Source organism: Prinia subflava, chromosome 12 (assembly GCF_021018805.1).
Source record: "Prinia subflava isolate CZ2003 ecotype Zambia chromosome 12, Cam_Psub_1.2, whole genome shotgun sequence".
Taxonomy (NCBI): domain Eukaryota; kingdom Metazoa; phylum Chordata; class Aves; order Passeriformes; family Cisticolidae; genus Prinia; species Prinia subflava.
Window position 1 is genome coordinate 21,450,007 of NC_086258.1, and position 21,647 is coordinate 21,471,653.

A 21,647-nucleotide genomic window follows, 5' to 3' on the forward strand; every position below is an offset into this window, starting at 1 on the left:
GCCATCAAAGAGCCTTCAGGGCAGCCACCAGGCCACCTTGCTTTTTGGACCATTTTCTGTTTGGCTGGCTTGCTAATGCCAGAGTAATTACTTAGGAAAATTCCTTAATCAAAATCCCATTTGTGGAAGTAATGAGCAAATAGGTCAAGGAGAGCAAAGTGCCTTAGGAGCAGGAGCTGCTTCCCTGAGCACGGCAGAGCTGGTGCCCTGCAGGGGCCAGGGCTGTGCTCCAGGGCCTCTCTGCAGGGCAGAGGTGGCCTTGTCCTGGGCAGGATTCACATCCCCAGAGGCACCACCTGGACTTGGTCCTGTGTCTTTGCCCACTCTGAGCTGGTGAGGCCAGCATCCCTCAGTGAGGGTTTGGATCTCATCTCCAGTAACGGGGCGGGGCGGCCAAGGGGCGCTCCACGGGTTCTTTGTTTCATTATCTGTCTCGGTGGAGGTGGAGGCATAAAAGGTGGTAAAACTCACGCCTTAACAACAAAAGCCAAAGTTCTCTTTGTTGCAAGGCCTTTTAAAAGTTTTTTAGCCAATAGATTAATGCTAAAAGCTTACAAGCATCTACTTAAGCCAGTCAATAAACACTGCAGGTATACCTTACAGCATACAGTGGTTGGTTGTTTTATATTTTTTTTTGCATCTCAGAAACTTTCTCTGCTCCAAATATTTCAAGGCCTAAAATTCAACTGTGTTTCAAACCTCTGTCTATATAAACTTATTGCAACACTGTGAAAGTCCTCTGCTTTTTCAGTTCCCACAATTCCCCCTCTTGGTACAACCAAAACCCTCTTTTTGGAACACTGTGAAAGTCCTGTGCTTTTTCAGTTCCCACAGTGAGGCCCCCACTGCGGTGCCCAGATGAAAGGAGTGAAAGGAGTCCCCCTCTGAACACTGCTGCTGTCCCCAAGCCGGATGCGGAGTCCCCAAAGTGTGAGCCTGGCCACGGCACCAGAGCAGTGCCACCGTGCCCTGAGCCTGGCACACAGCTGGGTGGCACTGTGGGGGAAATACTAAAGGTAAAAAGGCTTTCAGAAAGCTGTGAAAGCCCAGAAAGAAATGAAGAATTTGGAATCATCTGTAACTGTAAAGTTTGAAAGTAGAAAAGTTACAATAGAACGGCGAGCAAGGACATAAAACAACAATCTGAGTCTTAGGTTTGGCTAGGATAGATCTTATGGCTGCAGGAAAATATGCTTAGCAAGGTAGTAGAAGGTTTTAAGCTTAATAATGGAACATTGTTTATTGTTAATAGAAAGCACACAAGGAAGCTCTGTTTGAAGCAGGTGTAGGTGTGCTGTCAGTGACCTGCTAGAACAATTGCCTGTGAGCTTTAGCAATATGCCACTGGCTGGAAAACTTTTAAAATACCTTATAACAAAGAGATCTTTGGCTGCTGCTGGCAGGTGTGAGCTGTTGCCATCCTTTAGCTGTGTAAAACCCTGTGATGAGGCTGATGCTGCAGTAAAAGCTCCAAGAACTCCTAGCAGTGATCCCATCCCGTTTATGCCCAAAGCCAGTCACAGGCACAGTGCCACCGTGCCCTGAGCCTGTCACAGAGCTGGGGGCACTGGAGCCCCCAGGCCACGCTGAAGGGGTGGGATGGGGGCACCTGGGAGGGCTGGTGGGGGGTCAGTGCTGTGCCACCCCCTGCTCTGTGGCCAGGGGTGCCCTCAGGAGCAGGGCAGAGCAGTTGTTGCTAATTGCAAGTGCCCCAGCGAAGCCCCGAGTGAAGAGGGCAGTGCAATTAAACCTCATTAACAATTCAGGAGCGTAAATCAGGAGCGGGCTGGCAGCAGCCAGTGAAACATTAATGGCCTGACAGCTGCTCCAAGGTAAATATTTCATCAGCTCCACCAAGTATCACTCTGACAATTATGTTGGAGGGATGTTCACAGGTGTCACCTGCCACCAAACACACTGGGAGCATGCCTGTGCCAGCAGAGCGAGCCCCACGGAGTGACCAGGGCTGTCAGCTCCTGAGGGCTGAGCCTGGACACTCGAGGAGGTGTGAGAGCAGCACCACAGCCCATGGGTGAGGGCAGGAGCTCAAGGAGCAGAGTTTGTACTTGTGGGAAGAGTTCAGCACTCCCCAAACTGCCAGAGTCTAACTGAGCACCACGGGCAGCAAAGCAGCTCCTCAGGGGAGGTTGGGTTGAGACCTTGGAGGTCTTTTCCAACCTTAATGATTTTAGGATTCACACTGAACTCCAGCCCAAGCACGGGAAGACCAAACATCTCAAGATCTTTGGGTTTTCCTGCAGAGAAGGAACTTTTGTCCTCCTGGCTGAACTGCACAGCTTGAAAGGAGGAGGGTCCTGATGGTTTTTGCAGTTCTCACTCCCCCAGGTCACCACACTGGTCACTGGCAGTGCTGCCCACGCCTTGTCCTGCCTGCCCTCCCCAGCCATGGGCACACAGAGCTCCTTTCCTTTGTGTCAGCCCAGCTCTCACAGCCTGGACCTGGGAATGGCCCAGATCCAGATCCCGATCCCGATCCCGATCCAGCCCCGCCAGCTCCCCTGGGCAGAGTCCACGAGCTGTGCCAGGACAGGAGTGCTGGGGCTGCTCCTCAGGGCTGCTGGCACAGTCCTGGGTCACTGACAGCCTCCTGAGGGACACGGTGACCTCACAGATGTAGAGTGACAGCCACGGGGCTGCACAATCACCCTGCTGCCTTCCAGAGCATTCCACAGCAGCTCAACTCATCCGACCCCCCCTGCAGCTCTCCTTTCCCTTCCACCAGCACTGATGACCCCACTCTGATCCCACCTGAATCCTCTGATGGATAAACCCACTGAGAATCCTGTCAGATCACCCATCCACCTCCGAGTGCTGCCCTAGCGCAGGGGCTGGGGACACGAAGGACAGCACTGGAGGTGTGACAGGAGAGCTCCTCCAGCTGTGCCACACCAGGGTCCCTCCTGTACCTCTCAGAGGGTCACCAAGGAGGAGAAACACACAGAGAGCAGCCCCAGAGAGAGAGGACAAGGCTGACTCCATGCTGCTGGCTCTGCACGGGTGGGATGCAGAGAGGGCAGAGCTCCCCAGGGGCTGCAGCTCCTCCCCAGGGGCAGCTCCAATCTCTGCCTCCTGGGACAGGGATAGGGAACGTCTGGAGCTGTGCCAGGGGAGTTTTGGGATGGATTTCAGGGAAAGGTTCTTCCCCCAGAGGGTGCTGGCACTGCCCAGGCTCCCCAGGGAATGGGCACAGCCCCAGAGCTCCAGGAGTGTTTGGACAGCGCTGGCAGGGATGCCCAGGGTGGGGTTGTTGGGGGGTCTGGGCAGAGCCAGGGTTGGAATCCATGATCCCTGGTGGATATTCCAGCTCAGGAGAGCCTCTGGTTGGCAGACAAAGGGTAGAAAGACACGTACTCCACCCCACAGAACAGCTAGTGTTCAAGGGAGAATCCTAAATCCTCCACCCCACAGAACAGAGCAGCTGGTGCCCAAGGTGAGGTTTAATATTTATCTCTGTCCTTTTGGGAGGGGCCTCTCTGAGCCCTGGGGCAGCACTTGGGACTGGCAGTGATGAAACATCTGTGGGGAGAGCTTTTAGAGAGCAGCTCTTATCCACAGAAGTGATTTAACACCAGAGATAGAGGTGTTGGCACAGCTGAAAAACCAGGGACAGATTTGGGGCGAGAGCTGCAAAAGGCCAGGCACATATTTTAGAATTATTTTCCTGAGGAGGATTTGACGAGATGGGAACTTCATTATTTGCTAATGTTGCAGCACAGAGCCTTGTCCAAAGCCCAGGAGAGTCAGAAGGAATCTTTCCATTAACTTTGCTGATTGTAAGTGAGATTGTGACAGATGTACTCCCTTTCCCTTCCTCCCCAAATATTTTAAATCAAAGAGCACGAGCAGCTGGATGTGTCCTTTTCTGGAGGAGGGCATTGTTCCTTCTTAGGGCTGCTCTTATAAATAACCCCAGGGGAGCCTTTCAGGTGCCCATACCAAGTCAGATGCTCTGAGGGTGTTAAACCTTCAGGGAAGGGGAAGTGAGGCAAGAACCACTCAATTCCCAATGTGGTTGAAGGCCAGAAGGAAACAGGGCCTGCACAAGGATAAAAGTTGTTTGCAGACAGCAATAAAATCGTCTTCAGCATGAGCCAAACCTTCCTGCAGTGTGTCAGCTTAGAGAAAGCCTCCTCTGAAAGCCCCCAGAAAATACCCTTAATGTGTTCCAGAAGGAGGGGATGCCCTGGAGATATGGGCTGGGGAGAAACTGCCTCAGGAAAAAAAAAAATTCTGCAAGAAAGGGGAAGGCAAAGTCTTGGCCTGAGCTCTTGGCTCTGGGTGAGCAGAGCCTGGGACAAGCCAGGGAGAGACATTGGCTGAGCCCTTTGGGATGTGGATGCTAAACCAGAACCTCATCAATCAGGTTTTCAGAGGCTTCAGCAGTGTCTTGTGCTGGTAAACGTCCCCACTTCCCTGTGCAAGCTCTGTGAGGGCTCCACACCTGAGGCCAGGTGATGCCTCAAGTTTTGTCTTCCCTGTATTTCAGACTCTGTGCTGCCCAGGGTGCAGCTCTGAGCTCACACTCAGGGTCACTCAGCTCTGCACACAGCAGGGACACAAAACAAATCCTTCTCCTGCTGCACACCAAGGACAGCTGGGACAAGTGTTCAGGGCAAAAAGCACAAACAAGGGTGGCTGAAGGGAAGAACAAGAAGGATGGGACTGCATCACCTGGAGCTGGAATTGGACAATGAAACCCCAATATGCAAATGGACCAAAACTTACCAAAGTGTGAGACCTTGTGACTGTTTGCCCATTTTGTGTCCATTTTGTGACCATTTGGGGTTCATTTTGTGTCCATTTTGTGACCATTTTGGGTCCACTTTGAGTGTAGCCCTGGCCAGGCTCTTGTCCTGCCCAAGGTGTACCCTAAAGGCCTTTCAATAAATCTCTGCTTTATTCTCCAGCTCTGTCCACTCTCTGTTCCAGCTCAGCCTTCCCAAGGCACCGAGGTGAGGGACTCATCACACACCCAAGGACTGCCTCACTGGAATTTACCAGCTCACCTCTCCAGCATCACCTGCACGGTCACCCCTCTGGAGCTGAGCTGGTTTTTCATGCCAAGGGTCACTGAGAGCCTCACAGAGCCCGTGGCCACCTCTGGAGTTCCCTGCTCCAGCTGACAATGCCAAGGACAGAGCAGAGAACCTTTATTCCAGTACATTTTTGTGCAGTTTAAAGTGAAAATAAAAACAAAACAACAACAACAAAGCTGATCTGGGAACTAAAGGAAGCTGATAGTGATGGAAGCAGAGCATAGATTGAGTTGCAATATCTGGGCAGGGGTCCAGCAGGAGGGGAGGGGAAGTTTACTGATTCTGGCACGCTCTTAATGAAGCTTTGCTTCCAGCTCCTCACCTCTGTTTACACTTCCTTGGAGTGTGATAGGATCAGCAATCAGGAACCAGGAGAGGCTCAACACACAGAATGTGCTTATAAAGATTTCATTCTTCACAGTGTCAAAAAGCAACTTTCTGGAGGCCAATTTAATTGTTGTCAATACTGGTTGCAAATTGGCCTTAACACTTTAAATTGATGTTTTCTGTAAACTGCTCTGATTAATGGAAGAAAAAGATTGTGTTTCTGCCTTTCTCCCGAAGATCTAATGGAGGCAACAAACAATAATTGATCTGGCAAGACACAGAGAGGCAAACAGGGAGACTCAAACCTGCTACAGAAATGATTTTACCTGTCCACAGCTACAGAATGGCACAGCTGGTTAGACTGTGGGCTTGGTTGGGTTTGCTCCCTGAGGAAACTCTGAGCAGCTTTAACTAAAATACTTAAACTGCAGGTAGAGGAGTTTGGAGTGTAAATTGCCACCATGGTGTCAAATGTGTGTCCTGGCAAATCCCAAACCTGCTGGCCTGAGCCACAGCCCACATCTCACAGTGCCTGGAGCCTCGAAGATGCTGAGAGTCAATCCCAGTTGGACACCACGTTCCCAGAGCATCTAAGCACACATTCCCCGTGGATTTTCTGCCAGGAAACCTCTAAAAGCTCTACTCAAGTCTGAGGGACTCAGCTCTGTGGTGCTAGTCTGGGCAGGGCCATCCCTCTCAGCCCTGCTCCTGACTGCGCTCCTACATCCCATCACTGCACCTCCTGGTGATGGAGCAATGTGGGAGTCAGGAGAGAGGGGTGGCCATGGCAGAGGTGGGAGGAGATGGAGCTCTCAGTTCCCTCAGCAGAAGGAGCATTGGTCTGACTCCAGCTGCTGGGAAACTTGAGAGGAGTGGCAGGACAAGGGCATGACCTGACCTTCCCCCTTTTAGGTGCTGTGGTCTGAAACTGTCCCCATTTCTGCCTCTGGGAGTTTTGAGAACAACACTTCTCTGCCATTCCCAATCCCACTGCACAGATCCAGAGATTGGGAAGTTAGCCAAATGTATCAGGCTGGACCTCCTACACACACAGAGCCTCCATCCACCGTAACTCCATCCCAATGCTCCTTGTTTGTGCTCTGTGACTCCTGCATCCATCCCTCCCTCCATCATCCATCCATCCATGCATCCGTCAATCCATGGATCCATCCCTCCCTCCATCCATCCCACTTCCCAGGATCCCATTATCCCATCAGCCCCAGAATTTGCTCTTAAACTCTGCAGCTGTCACAAATACCAGGCAGACAGTGGTAGAATGAGGGGAAATGGTTTTGAACTAGAAGAGGAGAGATTTAGATTGAATATCAGGATGAAACTCCTCCCTGTGAGGGTGGGCAGGCCCTGGCACAGGGTGCCCAGAGCAGCTGTGGCTGCCCCTGGATCCCTGGCAGTGTCCAAGGCCAGGCTGGACAGGGCTTGGAGCAGCCTGGGACAGTGGGAGGTGTCCCTGCCATGGCAGGGGTGGCACTGGGTGGGATTTAAGGTCCCTCCCAACCCAAACCATTCTGGGATGCAGAACCTGGCGCTGGGAATCAGTCCTGGTGCTCTCAGTGGAGTGCAGGGGGCCTGGGAGCTGCTGTGGAGCAATTTCAGTATCACTCAGAGCATCCCCAGAGCCCCTCAGTCCCTCCACCGTGTTGGGTACAGCCTGCACAGGATTCCCTGACTTCTTCCACATCAATGCCTCCTCTCCACTGGAGCACTGTGCCAGGAAATCCTGCTTCAGTGCACTTCCACATTATCCCTGTGCTTTGGTGTGCAGTTCTCAGCAGGCCAAGTTGCACAAGGAGGTTTTGTCTCAGAGTAAATCTGTTGGTTAATCCTCCCTCCTGCTCACAACTTCCATAAGTCTGGCTTAAAAAAAAAAATTAAAATAAAGCTGTTGCCGTAGTAACTCCCAGTTTCCAGATATCACCTGGCTGATAAGCACCGTGCTGGCCTTGTGGCTCTGGGCCTGCTCTCTGCCCAAGGAATGCAAAATTCCACCAAAACTTGGAGCAGGCATCTGGTGTTTGTCCTGTGGCTCTGGATGCTGCTGCTGCATGGTGGCTGCTTGGATCCTGCCAGTGTCATTATCCTCTCTGTGTGTACACACTCACACCCTCCACCTCCTCCTCTGTTTCCCCACAACAGCCAGACTCTCTGATTTATTTCTTCAATCTTTTTTTCACATTTGTCACTTGTTAGCTGCTTTAATGCACAAAACCCCTGACATCAGTCACGGGGGATATTTAGGCGTGAGACACAAGGAATCACTGCAAATGTGGCTGCTTTGCAGTCCCCACCAAGTTCACTGGCAAATGAATTAGTGCTGGGGATATTTTGTTGTCTCCTGTGCCTTGTTAGTGGGGAAGGGTTTTCCCAAAGGTTCTTTTACACAGATTACCCTAAAACTTTCCATCTCAGTAAAAGGCTCAGGAGAGCAGAACAAACCAATACCCAGAGGCAGCAGCTCTGGAGTGGCTGAGGGAAGGGGGAGGCTCTGGGACCACAGGCTGCGCTCCTGGGCAGCCAAACCCCTCCCAGCTGAGCGTCCCCCAACCTCTGGCAGCCGTGGAAAGGGGAGCTTGGATGTCCAAGGCAGCAAGGTTAAGAAAAGGTAAGCAAAGAAATATTTTTTAGCAGTTAAGCAGATCCATTTGGAAGCAGGGCAATTAAGCTGTTTGCATTCCAGCTCCTTCTCCTGGCTTTGCAGTATCTCCTCCTGTTTCTGGGTTCCAAAGCTGCTTGGGACAACAGTCCCAAATTTCCAGTGAATGCTGGAAGCTGCTTCCCAAGCTCTGCCTGGCTGAGGACACAGGACTGAAGAAGTTCCTGGAGAGGCAGGAGGAGCATCTGTGTGCAGCCATGGTGGAAGTGAGGATCCTAAATCCTCCACCCCACAGGACACAGCAGCTGGTGTCCTCTCAGCTCGCCCATCCCAGCAGCATCCAGCTCCCCCACCCTACTAGACAGACCCTCCCCTTGGCAATGATATTTTGGGTTTCAGGACACTCAGTAACTCTTCCCCTCGAGATGTTCAGAGAAAGAAACTCTGACATTTTCGGGCGGCTCAGAAAATGCATTATGAACCCTTTTTGGGATTTTTCTGGGAGGGAAGGCACTGGGGCTTTCCATACCATGGAATGTGTTGGCAGGAAGAGCAGATGGAGTGGCTCTGACTGGCCTCAGCTCTTACAAATCCTCAAGGTTTCAAAGCTGGTCCTGTTCCTTCCTTTTCAAATGTCAGGGAATGGCAGGAGGAGGATGGAGAAAGGCAAAGCCCCGTTCCCGGAACACTCTGGGTGTTTTCCAGGTGGTTTCCCTAATTCTTCCCCCACCTGCCCCTTAAGTACTTTCCACAACCAAGCGCAGGGGCCGGAAAACGACCGGGGGATCGTTTTACACCTGCTTTGTATTCCCCTGAACAGCTGTAAATGACAACACAAACTGCGAACAGCAGGGACTGGAACGCCTTCCACACACATCCCTGCACTGATCCTCGGCAAATTAATTCAAGTAGTTGCTGGGGATTTGGGGGAGAAGCTGGCAAATTCCGTGAATGAGGAAAGGAAGCAGTTTGAAGCAGAGCCCAGCTGATTTGGGGGAAGGGAGAGAGGGAAAAGGGGGAAGGAGGGATGAGGGGAAGGCACTGATGACCTGGAATGAATCTGGATCCCCCTGGGGCTTTAGGGGAAGGCATTCATAACCTGGGATGAATCTGGATCCCCTGGGCTTTCAGGGAAGCACCGGTAACCTGGAGGGAACCTGGATGACCTGGGCTTAGGGGAAAGGCATTAATAAACCAGAGGCAATCTGGATTCCCTGGGCTTTAGGGGAAGCATTGATAACCTGGAATTATTCCAGGTCCCCTGGGGCTTTAGGAAGGGGCCAGAGCCATGCTGAGCCCGTGGGGAGCAGGGCCAGGGGCAGAGAGCCCCTTCCCGCCATGGTTCTCAGGGTGGGAATGCTCCCCACGCTGCTCTGGACTTGGCTGGAGATGTTTGCCACAATTCCCATGAAGATTAAAGGCCTCCCCTGCATTTGTTCCCGCTCAGAACAAGCTGTGAAAGTGCCTCTGGGTGCGAGGCACTGCTGAGAGCAGCACTTTGGATGCATCCATCTCTGAACACCCTGACTCCACGGGCTCATTAAAAGCCTTCCCCAGATAGATCAGGCTAATCAGAGCAGTGGCCTGTGCTGTTTGCTGCATTCCAAGTGGGGACCCTGGCACGGAGCTCTTCTCCACACCTGCAGGTCCTGCTGTCCCCAGCACAGGGCAGGAGCAGAAGATTTTAACATTGGGAGAAGCCTCCCTGTGGTCAGCCCTCCCCTGGCACCTCTGGAGCTGGATCCAGACCAGTGCATCCCCTTGGAGAGGCAGCTGGGTATTCTGACAATGAACAGGACAACAGAATATAAACCTAAGCCTTTCCTCCTACCAAAAAGTCTTGTCGCTGCTCTCCCAGCCTCCTGCTCCTGGAGGAGGGCAGAGGAACCAGAATTCCAGGCACAGATTTTACTTCCCTGCCTCATGCTTGAGTGGGGGACACCTGGGGACCCTTCACTGCTGAAAGGATTTCACAAGGGTGACAAGGACATCCCTGTCCTCAACAGATTTGGCTTCCCACATCAGTCTGATACTCCCAAATATCCCTGTTCTCCCAGGCTGGGACTGAGACCAGGAGGGGCTGTATGGAAAAAAGAGTCAGTGTGGAAGGGCCAGAAGGAGACTGAGGAGAAAGGAGCACTTCACACACGTGCTGTGCTGCAGGATCAGGGATTGGCACCAGCTGTGGGGCAGGATTTGAGTCCCCCTGATCCACAGGGATTTAGTAAACCCAGCACTTTGACAGAACAGTGATTTACATCAGCCAAAGGCTTCAAAGCCTTCCTTGGGGTCAGCTGTGGTTTGTCCTTGGCTTGGAGCACACCCATGAGATGACCCTGCACGTCTGCCACCCCTCTGTTCCCAGGGACCAGCTCTGTACACCTTCCCGTGGTGTCCAAGGATCCTAAATCCCTTCTGTGCCACATTTTGAAAAAGGAAAACCAATCCTTTGCATTTGAGTTCCAAAAGGCCTCTGAATATCCCTTGAAGGCCAGAAATATTTCAAGTATTTTGAAAGCCAGAAGGCCTCCGAGGAGAGGAGAGGAGAGGAGAGGAGAGGAGAGGAGAGGAGAGGAGAGGAGAGGAGAGGAGAGGAGAGGAGAGGAGAGGAGAGGAGAGGAGAGGAGAGGAGAGGAGAGGAGAGGAGAGGAGAGGAGAGGAGAGGTTCAGGGTGACTTGATTGTGGCCTTCCAGGACCTTAAGGGAGCTACAGGAAAGATGAAGAGAGACAATTGACAAGGGATGGAGTCCTAGGCCAACAGGTGAAGAGGGTAGATTTAGATCAGATATTTAAGGAAATAATTCCTCCCTGGGAGGGTGGGCAGGCCCTGGCACAGGGTGCCCAGAGCAGCTGTGGCTGCCCCTTGATCCCTGGCAGTGCCCAAGGCCAGGCTGAACAGGGCTTGGAGAAGCCTGGGACAGTGGGAGGTGTCCCTGCCATGGCAGGGGTGGCACTGGAGGTTTGGGATATCCCTCCCAACCCAAACCAGTCTGGAATTCTGTCGGAGCAGCAGCTGGCAGTGGAGATGGTCTCCTCTCCACCCTGCCCTCAGCAGAACCTGTCCAGGCTGCTCTGCTGGGGCTCTGCAGCCTCAGGCACAGCCCACCTCCATTTGTCACTGTCACCCACAATCATCCTGTTCACTGACACCATGCCAGCCTAATGGAAAAATGAAGCCAAGGTTTATTTAGCAGGACTTAGGGGCACCCTTCCAATTATAAGTTTGGAAACAAAAGTTCCAAGTCAAACAAACACAAAACTCAATCAGCCCAGTGTGCAATGAGGACAATCTTTTCTGGATGCTTAACCTCTCCTCCTCTGGGCTCCTCAGACAAGCCACAGCCACCAGACCTGCTGCTTCCCACAAAAACCCTACAGCTGCGGTCTCCTTGAACCAATTTGCAGCACCAGTGAGCAGTGCCTTGCCTGGATCCTGCTATTCCATATTACTGCCTCGTTTTCCTCTGGCTGTCCCTATTTCCTTCTTTCTCTTTCTTTTCTTTTCCTTTCTCCCCCCCAAAAATGAGCATTGGTGATTTTCTACGCCACACCAGGGCTGACCAGCTTTATTCTTTAACACATACTTGTTCCCCAAGTTTTACTTCTTCCCAACTGAAAGATTTTAGCATCCACTTGTACAGTTTCCTAATCCCAACAATAATCTGAAGTTTAGCAGAGTAACTGAGTACAAACACCACAGAGCATTGCCCTGCTCTGACCATAAAACATTACAAGCAAACATTACAAGCAAACTTTACCTGTAAGTCTGTTTTATGAGCTCGTCATCCCTGTGAGTGATCAGCCTTCTGTCTGCCATGATCTGTGAGCTGATGGTGGCCACAGCTGAGCCAGGAACAAGTTCTTTGGGGTGAGTTCTCCCTTTCCCAGCTCTGGCAGGGGCTACCGAGGGTTCAGTCCAGCTGGCTGCCCCGAGGGAGCAGTCTCCAGTGCCCTGCAGCTGCCAGGGAGGGAGGCTGTGCTCTCTTTGTGCCTGGCTTTGGGGAAATCTCCTTTTACTGCACCCTTGCCTGTTCCTGCAGGACTATGATGGCTTTTCCCCCTCACACAGCCTGTGCAAACATCACCCAAGCAGAGGCTGGGTCTCATTCATATCCTGCCTGTCCCTCCTGAGCCTCTTTGCCTTGACCTCTTGTCCCAGTCCTCAGGGATGTTGCACCAAAGCCCTTCAGTCACCAAGCAGCCCTGCCTCAGCCAAGGGTCCTTCCCCTCCCAGCTGAGCCCACAGCTTCCCTGGCTCCCTTCAGAACCTTCCCCAGCAGGGACCAGCAGCAAAACCGGGTGACACAGGGCAGGAAATGCCACCAGGACCTTCCACGTGCAGCTGAACAGCTTGTGAGTGGAGGAGGGCACACCTCTGTGGAGCAGAGACCCACATCCAGCCCAGCAGTGATGGAGGATCTGCCACACCCCACTGAACAAAGACAATCACCCATCCACGCAGCAGGAAATAAATCACAACAGTGCCTGGAGACAAGAGGCTGCAATCTCTGGGCCACTGGGGAAATCAGCACAAAAAATAATTATTTTTTTTAATGAAAAGGAGCTGAAAACAACCCAACAGGTGCCCTAATTCTCAGGCCAGTGCTCTTGGAGCAGCTCTTTGAGCTGCTGGGATGCCCTCTGGGCCACCTTCTGCACTGCCCCAGTGCATCCCTGTGGCTCAGCTGCCTGAACAAGGCAGCTCCAACCCTTCAGAATTCTCTGTCCTCAGCTGCTGTGTGCAGGAGCCCAGTAATGCCTCCCTGCAGATGTGTGTTGTAGGAAACACACAGCTCAACACCATTTTTCCAGGTACCACCTGCACTCATCCCTCAGCAGTCAGGAAAGTGCCTGGAGAAAAGAGCCATTGTTGGATTTTGCCTTTTGCTGACCCAGACATGGGGCTCTGAGAGGTGTCTTAAAGACTTTTATTCTATTTTCAGTCTCATATGAAGGATGAGACGGTACAGATGTTACAATTCACACCATCACAATCAGAAGCCAAAGTATTTCCTAATTCCAATACATTATAAGTGTTTCTTGGCCTGTCAGCTTTTGCCACACCATGCTGTTAATGCCTTAAAGCCAATCATCTAAAATTACCCCTCATGGGTCTTGCTACAGTGCATCTTTCACAGTTCTAATTCTCCAAAATCTCTGGTCTGTTTGCAAGGCCATCATTTGAAACTTGTTTCCAGTTCCATTTCTCTCTCAGCAGTGTCTGTCCTGTCCCATGGCCTTTCTCAGTCAGCACAGCTCATCTCAGAGTTTGCACACAGACGTACAGGACTGTGTGAGCGTTCAGTCAGGCTTTGGGAATTCTCTACAAACCCATTTCCCACCAGCCACTCTGCTCAGCAGAAACCTGGAAGAGTCCTCACCATGGATCCTGCGCTCCCCTGCTCTGCCCCACTGCCCCCCAAAGCCATTTGCCACACTGATTTTAATTTCACAAAGCCTGCTGTTGCACGGGTGCTGTTCTGCTGGTTTCTGACCATCTTGGGTTGCAATGTGTAACCAAAAATGTGCATTCTATTTGACATCTGCTGAAACTGGCTGGGGAGTTGATGTTCTTTATCCCTTCCAGGACCCATCCTCCCTCCAGGAGATCTCTGCTGTCCATGGGCCATCCAGGTTCACTGCAGGGCTGATACAATTCCATCATCCATGGGAGATGCTCCACCCAGGGGAGGAGCCCAGCATTCCCACCTGGATAAAACCTGGGATTCAGAGCCCAGCACAGCCTGTGTGCACTGCATTCCCAGAGGGAGACCAGACCCATCTCAGCACCACTGGACCTTCAGAGGAAACTGCACCTGCTACAGGATCATTGCTCAACAGAACCACATCTGGCACTGCAGGAGGGCTTGACTGAACTGCTACCAACACCCTGACCAACAGGGTGTCAGGTTGTGTTCTGACTCTGTCAGTGTTTCTAGGGTTTTTGTTTGTTTGTTTGCTTGGGTTTTTTGTACTACTACATTTGAATTTTTAATATTTCTAGTAAAGAACTGTTATTCCTCTTCCCATATCTTTGCCTGATAGCCCATTAATTTCAAAATTATAATAATTCAGATGGAGGAGGTTTACATTCTCCATTCCAGGGGAAGCTCCAGCTGTCCCTGGCAGACACCTGTCTTTCCAAACCAGGACACCAGCACAGCCCTGAGGGCACAGAGGAGCAGCACTTACCTGGGTTGCTCTTGGAGGTGCGCACAGGGGTGTAGTGGTTTTTGGAAGAGGTTCTGACAGGGGTGTTTTCTTTGGGGGAGGTATCTATGGCCGAGATAGTCTCTCTTTCACAGTGTCCGATTGGGATTGGTCCCTGCTGCCTTAGGATGTCGGCCAGAGCCCTGGGAAGACACAAAAAAGAGGGAAATGTATTTTCACACAGCTAAAATTCAGTATTTGTACTTGCACAGCCCATGAAGTCAGAAGCAGCTGGGTTTCTACCATAAACAGAAAAAAAAAAAAGCAGCCATAGCAATAATAATAAAATTTTAAAAATGGTTTAAAAGCTCTGTTTCTTTCTGTGTATCTGCTGCAAGTATTTCCAGGCTTGCCTGGCTATTGTTTGGTATCTCATCTGCTCTCAGTAATTCACCTCAGGGTTATGGTACCTCTACATCATTTCCAAGAGCAGACTAACTGCTCCTGGCACATCAAGCACTGCCTCCATCAGGAGCCACTGCTGGCTCCGGCCCTGGCACCTCCTAAAAGTGACACCAAAACTGCCCTGCCCAAGCCAAACTCCTTTAAAACTGACTCAAATCAGGAGTGTGATCCCCACATCCTGAAATCCCTGGGTTTTCTGCAAAAAGCTCAAACTGCAGCAGTGCTGGGAGTGATTTTTAAAGGAGAACCACGAGCCAGAAAAATGGATTAACCAACTTCCATGGGGTTGATGTCAACACAGCTCTGAGCCTACCTTGAGCTCTGTGCTCGTCAGGGATTGCTTTAATGGCTGAGCTTTCCCTGCTGTTCCCAGGAAGAAGCAATATCACCCAGATCAGCTGCAGCCAATGTTTTCCCCTTGGATTGTCCAAGATTTTTCCCCCTCTGTGAATATCATGGACACAGTGAAATCATTACTGCATGAACTGCCCTGATTTTCCTAGGGCAGCCCCAAGTTCTCTCCTGAGCCTTAGGAAAAGCAGGAAAGGGGTGGCTTGTGTGGGCTGTAAGAGACAGTGGCACTTGAAAGCTGATGGAGTTTGGAAAGCTCTTTTTCTCCTAGCACAGGGAACACGTCTGGAGTTAGCTCAGGTCCCAGGGAAGATGTCAGGAGGAGATATCCCCTCATTGCATATTAACGAGAGGGATGCTGGTGTTGCTCATGTCCACTGGCATCTCTTAAATGCCACATTTCTGGGCTTCCATATGAGAAATAGTTTGGGACCTGGGTCCGTTCCATTTTCCAAATAATTTCCTCTCCAGACTCCTGTCCCTGTGCATAATGGATTGCAATACTAATGTGCTCCACAGAAGGAACTTTTGGAGGATCTCAGATCCTCCTGAGGAGGATCACATTAGCTCAGCACCAGCCTGTACAGAATAAGGATATTTTTACCCTTTTTTGATTATTTATTGGTTGGAGAGAGAGCAGACCTGGAGGCTGTAACCAACCACGGGCTGTCTGTGTGTGCACACAGACTGATCCTCGTGGGGTGAAGGGATTGTTGTTGGCAAGGACAGGAGAGCACAGACTATGCTGAGCCAGGCCCAGAGACAGGTGAAGGTGGCAGCCCTGAGAGAGGAATGCTGAGCCTCATGCCAGGCCAGGACTCCTTTTGTTTGCTCCTGGGGAAAGAAAGAACTGGTTTTTGGTGAGGAACTGGCATTGGGTGAGGAGCTGGAGGTGTCACCTTCTCATCTCCTGAACACCCCAATCTGAGTGTCCTGAGGGCTCACTCCTCACCCTCCTCATGTCCAACGGAGGGGAAAAAGACTGTTCAGAAGCAGCAGAACAAAACATTATAGGTGGAGGAGAAAGCCCAGCTTGGATGGAGTGGGTTTGTTCCGTGCCAATTCAATCACGGTGCTGTGTGGGATACAGTTCATTTCCATAAAGCCCTGAGGTGGTGGAAGGTCAGTCCCACTTAAAAGAGGAAGGATTTGGCAGGTGACAGTCCCTGGGGTCCAGCTGGCTCACTGCCCACTGCAAAGCTCCAGGAGAACACACTCACTGGGATCTTTGGGTCCCCTGTGTGCAGCCATTTGGGTACAATTAGTCTCACTGATGTCACCAGCATCCTAATCACCTGCACAAGGATATGAGACACTCCAGAAAGCTTCCTGTGACGGCACACCTCTTATCTGAGGAACACAAGCCTCCCTGACTGGAGCGTGTCCCCGTCCCTGCTGGAGATAAGGATTTGTGACACTTTTCCCTCACGTCATCTCCGTGCCAACACTGAGGCTCTGTTCCATCTGAGCCCAGGGCAGCCAGGGTGTGCCCCAGGGTGTGCTCCAGGGTGTGCTCCAGGGTGTGCTCCAGGGTGCTGGACTGGCCTGGCAGGGGGAAACCTATGGATGTGTCCCGTGGCTGGACAGCCCAGGCCAGGTCCTGCTCCCAGGGATGGCTCTCATGGCACTCTGGTCAAACTGAGGGCTTTGGGAAGAAACCCAGCAGGATGAACACCGGGGCCACCATGCGAGAAAGGGGCTGTGGCCATTTTCAGAAGGAAAAATCAAAAGGATTTGGTGTAAATCCAAAGGAATCAAGGGCATGGGTGGAAGCAGTGGGGCAGCAAGGCTGGGCATCAGCTGGGGCCTGGTGCTGCAAGGGGAAATGGCAGATTTTGATCCCAAAATGTGGCTTTGTGGCCAGAGATGAGGTGAAGCAGCAGGGTTGGGAGGGACCAGCTCACTGCAGCTCACCCTGCCCCTCTAACTCAGCCCAGAACCAGAATCTGCTCCCTGAATTCCCCGCGAGGGAACAGCAGCTGGAGCACTGCTGTCCTCCCCACAGCCTTTTTGGGAAAGTATTGTCCCATTTTGCCCATATCCACAGATTTCCAGCACTAATTAACAGTCTGAGAGTGGACACAGGTGTCCCCTGCTGAAGACAAGGGGAGGTTTGGTGACAGTTCCACTTGGCTGGGATGTGGCCTGGGGGAAATGAGATTGGAGTGAGGGGTCTGGGGATGCTGGATGGGAGAGGCACTAGGAAGAGCTGCCTGTGTTTCCAGTCTAGCTCAGAACTGGATTTGCCTTAAGAAAATCCCCTCTCATTCAGACCTTAAAAACGGGGTGCTAGAAAACAGAATTTCCTGTTCTGAGTCCCTATGAATTTGGGGAGGAATGGAAGGAGAATGACCAAATGGGTCTGGCAGAGCACAGTGAAAAAAGCAGTGCCTGGCTGAGCTGGAGCTGCTAAAAGCAGAGTGGGGATGGAGCTGGTGGCAGAACTCCAATCTCTTCAGCACAGCCAGGATTTCGCTACAAGTTCTTCAAAAAAAGCCAGGTTAAAGACTCCCCTATGCTCTGTTACTAACTGGGAAGGAAAGAGGCACTTATTGCAGGAGATGGATTTATCCAGCCTGGAGCCAGCTCACCTGGAAGGGACAGCTCTCTCCAAGGGACAGCATTTCGGTCACCAGCCACTCTCACAGAGGGTAGCCGTGCATTATTCATGGCTTGGCTCCTGTCCCCACACCTGCTGTGTGCCCTGGGAAGCTCCAAACGCTGACCACGCCTGGGGCTGGACAGTCCTGGGGGCTCCCACATCCCAGGTGCTGCCAGCCTGGTCCTTTGTGCCCAGTCCTGAGAGGTTCTCACATTCCAGGTGCTGTCACACTGTCACTGGTCCTGTGTGCCCAGTGTGCCCAGTCCTGGGGGGTTCCCACATTCCAGGTGCCCGTGGCATCCCCCAGGCTGTGTCACACAGCAGTTGGCAGGGTAGAGGTGGCCTCAGCAATCCCTGCTGCCTGCTGGGCATCACCCTGACGTGCCCAGGTTTTATCTCCACGAAGATGTGGCGTTAGTTGACCACACTGCAAGCAGATCCATCAGGGAGTTGCTGCTGCTGTTCCCCTTGCTTGTGGAAGTGCAAGGGCTCAGCAGAGCCAGAGCTGCAGCAGTCCCAGGTCAGTGAAAGAGAGAATTGGGCTCTGCATTGCCAGGAACTGCAGCAGCCAGTCCCTCAGAGCAGGAATTCCAGCAAGGAACACCTGGAATGGTTTTTCACATGCCTGACTTGGAGCGTGGCAGAGCTCAAAGAGCTCTCAGGGGTGCACAGGGTGGGGTTGTTGGGGTGTCTGTGCAGGGCCAGAGGTTGGACTGGATGATCCCTTGCACCTCAGGATATTCCATGATTCTGTGATTCCGTGTCTCTGTGTGTGTGTGTGTCCAAGGACAGGTGAATTCACCCATGGAGTTAAGAGGGAAAACATTAAACATTGGGATACCTTTCCACGAGTGAAGCATTTGCACCCAGCATAAGTGAATATTCATTCTTAAAAACACACATTGCAAGGAAAAAACAGATGTCTCCTGGGAGATCTTAATGCCAAATACAATTTAGGAAGTTCCTGGAATTTAATCTGGCTCTAAAGACAACCACTTCACACACCTCACACCAAAGTCCAAACTGAACAATCTCTTGCTATTGCTGTGATGTGGGCAAGGAATTTCCAGCAGGGGCTGAGCTCAAAATGGGTGACACCAGTTCCTCTGAACGCAGCAGGCCTGATGAGAAGAAAACCATTACGTAAAGATTTGGTAATTAAAAGCTTACAACGAACCTTTCCAAGGGATGTTTGTCTGCAGAGAGATGTCACCCTGTGACATCTGACTGTCCTCAGCAAGGGCAGGACCTGCCCCTGAACCATGGCCAGGCTGCTGGGGACAGAGAGTGACACAAGAGGTTTGGTTCCCCCAGGTGCCACCGAGGCTCAGGCTGGATGCAGGAGGGCTCAGCCCCTGTGCCCCCTGCCCCAGCTGCCACCTTCCCCCACCAGCTCCAGCCCCTTCTCTTCCCAGAACAACTGAGAGGCTCCCTGGATAGAGGTGCACCCAGGAAAAACATCAGGGGTGCTGGGGAGAGCAGGGAGTTGTGCAGGACAGGAACAGAGCATCGGTCCTGATCACAAAAAGGAGAGGAAATAAAACCACAGCAGTCTTGCTGGGGGTGAAAGGCTGTGGGGATGCTGCTGTGCTGGCCCAGCTCTTTGCCCTGCTCCTGTCTGTGCTGTGCATCCTGAGGCACAAACACAGTGACAGCACGCGGTGCTCACGCGGCCCGGGGAGCGCACGGCCGCACGCGGGGAAGGTTCAGGCACAAGGGGTCTGCTTTTACCCCAAATCCTCTGCTCTGAGCACAGTTCAGGGGCTTTGAGCTCACTGAAGAAAGCTTCACTCTCTCTGAAGGGCCCTAAACCTGAAGAGCCCTCACAACAAAGGAGGTTGTGGTGAGAGCTGAGGTGCAGCACAGCATTCACTGTGGAAGAATTCCGTGTTTATCCACCTGGGGAAGGAGATAGCTGAGCCCTCCAGGCAATGCAGTGCACACAGATCTGAGGAAACACAGCCAGCCCACGTGAGGGAGGGCAAAGCCAAGCAACAAATGCCCTGATCTCATCTTCCCAAGGAAGTTCAGATCTTATGTGGAACAGAAATTTTAAAAGGCATCTGATCTCCAAAGGCGCAGAGATCAACTGCTGCTACTTAAGGATAGAAGAGATTACAAAAGTAAAAGAAATAGAGGTTCAGAACTACACTGGATTCCCTTGACACCTTATGATGGAGTCGGACTAATAGAAAAAGTTAATTAGCAAGCAGGAAAATATCAAATAAATGGGAATTAGAGGCACTGAGATGATTTGGTGTAGGCAGCGTGGCTTCTGAGTCTTGCCTCTTGTACTGGGAGAAGTTCAAAGGGAAAGGAGAGGCCCAGAAGCATCCAGAGGAAGTCAGTGGCCAGGCAGCCTCCGTGCTCCCACAGAGTCAATCTCTTCATGAAATAGACTCAGAGAGGAAAACACAGCAAAAAACCCCAAATATCAAACTGCAAACCACAACCGGAGCTACAGACTGGAGCTCTCCCAGTGGAACAAAAGGAGAAATGTTTTGGACAGGTGCATGCACACAGATACACACCTGGCCTGGATTTGGGTCTGCATCTGGCCAATTCACACTGCAAACAGGACAAGATCCAGGGGTTTTCCCTGCTCAGGAGTTACCCCAAATCCAGCCAGGTGCAGGGTTGGTTTGAAACAGAACAAACTGTTCTGAGTAACTTCTGTGAGGTCACAAGTGGAAGGTGTCCCTGCCCATGGCAGGGGGTGGAATGAGATGATCTTTAAGGTTCCTTCCAACCCCATCCATTCTGTGATCCTGTGATTTTATGGCTGGACTTTTTTTTTTGGTTTTCCTTAGTTCAGTCTGACCTGTGCTTGTGGCCTTGTATTCTGTGCCTGTGAGAAGCACAGGGCACTTCAGAGGAGAGACTCAGAAACCACCAGGATTAAACAACTCAAAGCAGGGCAAAGAGCAGCTGAAAGGCACCCGAGTGAGTCCAAGTGGAGCCAAAAACAAAAGGCACAGCATAAAAACACATCAGTGGAAAGAGACTGAAAGCAGGAACAGCATCCAAGAAAGAAAAGCTTCTGTAGAGTCCCTGTGGCCAGGTGTGTTCACAGCACTCCCTCCCTGCCCTGGGGACGGATGGAGTTTGATTGTTTGGCTCCAGCAGCAGAGAGCAGAGCTGGAGGAGCTGCCTGTGATCCCGGCACAAAGAGCAGGGCTGGAGAAAGGCACTCCTCATCACCTCCACACCTGAAAGCAGCTCCCTCCAGCAAGCCCTCAGCAAGCACAGGGCCCCGGAGCTGCAGGGAGCTGCAGCCTGCAGGAACATAAACCCTGCTGTATTTCAAGTTGGGCTCACACAGACCAGCAGCCTCCTTGGATCTGTGAGCACACAGATCCATTGCCTCCGGTTCCTGTCGGAATTCAGAGCCATGGAGCAGAAACAACCAGGAAGGGATCAATTTAACTGTGGTCTCTACATGGGGAGAGGATGTTCATTTAGAAAAGCTGTCAGTTATCACTCCCAGAGCAGGAGATGCAAAGGGGCTGAAGAGAAGAGGAGCACAGGTATCTTCCCTCTTTGCAGCAGCACAGATGCTGTGGGAGGAGGGTGAAGTGAAGCACAGCACAGAGCCTGTTTCCCTTCTCCCTTTCCCACCCCTCAGAGACTCTTCATGCAAGGCCAGATAAGGCCTTTTAGCAGCACACAGAGCTGGTTTGCTGGGAAAAATCCCTGTGCTGCTTCCCAGGAGAGCAGCTGGGCTCCCACCAGTGCCCCAGGGCCAGCACTGCCACTGTGTCCCTCTGTCCCTCTGACCAGTGGGATGCACTTGGGATATTTCAATCCCAAGCTGCCAAGTCTATCCAGGCTCCAATCTGTGCATTCCCAGCTCAGCAGAGAGCACAGTGGCTGCTGCTGAGGCTAAGCAGGGGTCGTGGAGCAGTGCTACATCTGTGAATTATTTCTGTTCTGTAGCGTGGGGATGCAGGGTCACGGCATGAGAACATTCTGTGTCACCCCTTCTTGCTACAGAAAAACTCACCCAGCTCTGGAAAGAACCAGCTGTTCAAAGATTCCCTAACTCATCCCCATACTGAAAGTAAAAAAAATGCTTCTTAAATT

General features: G+C 51.8%; 1 protein-coding gene across 1 annotated transcript in view; it reads right to left on the reverse strand.

The window, feature by feature from the left end:
- SHISA6 (shisa family member 6) overlaps positions 1-21,647 on the reverse strand; it is a 180,754-nt gene that overhangs the window by 154,819 nt on the left and 4,288 nt on the right. Inside the window, 1 exon segment of the mRNA XM_063408949.1 lies at positions 14,189-14,349. Coding sequence (XP_063265019.1) covers positions 14,189-14,349 — 161 coding nt within the window.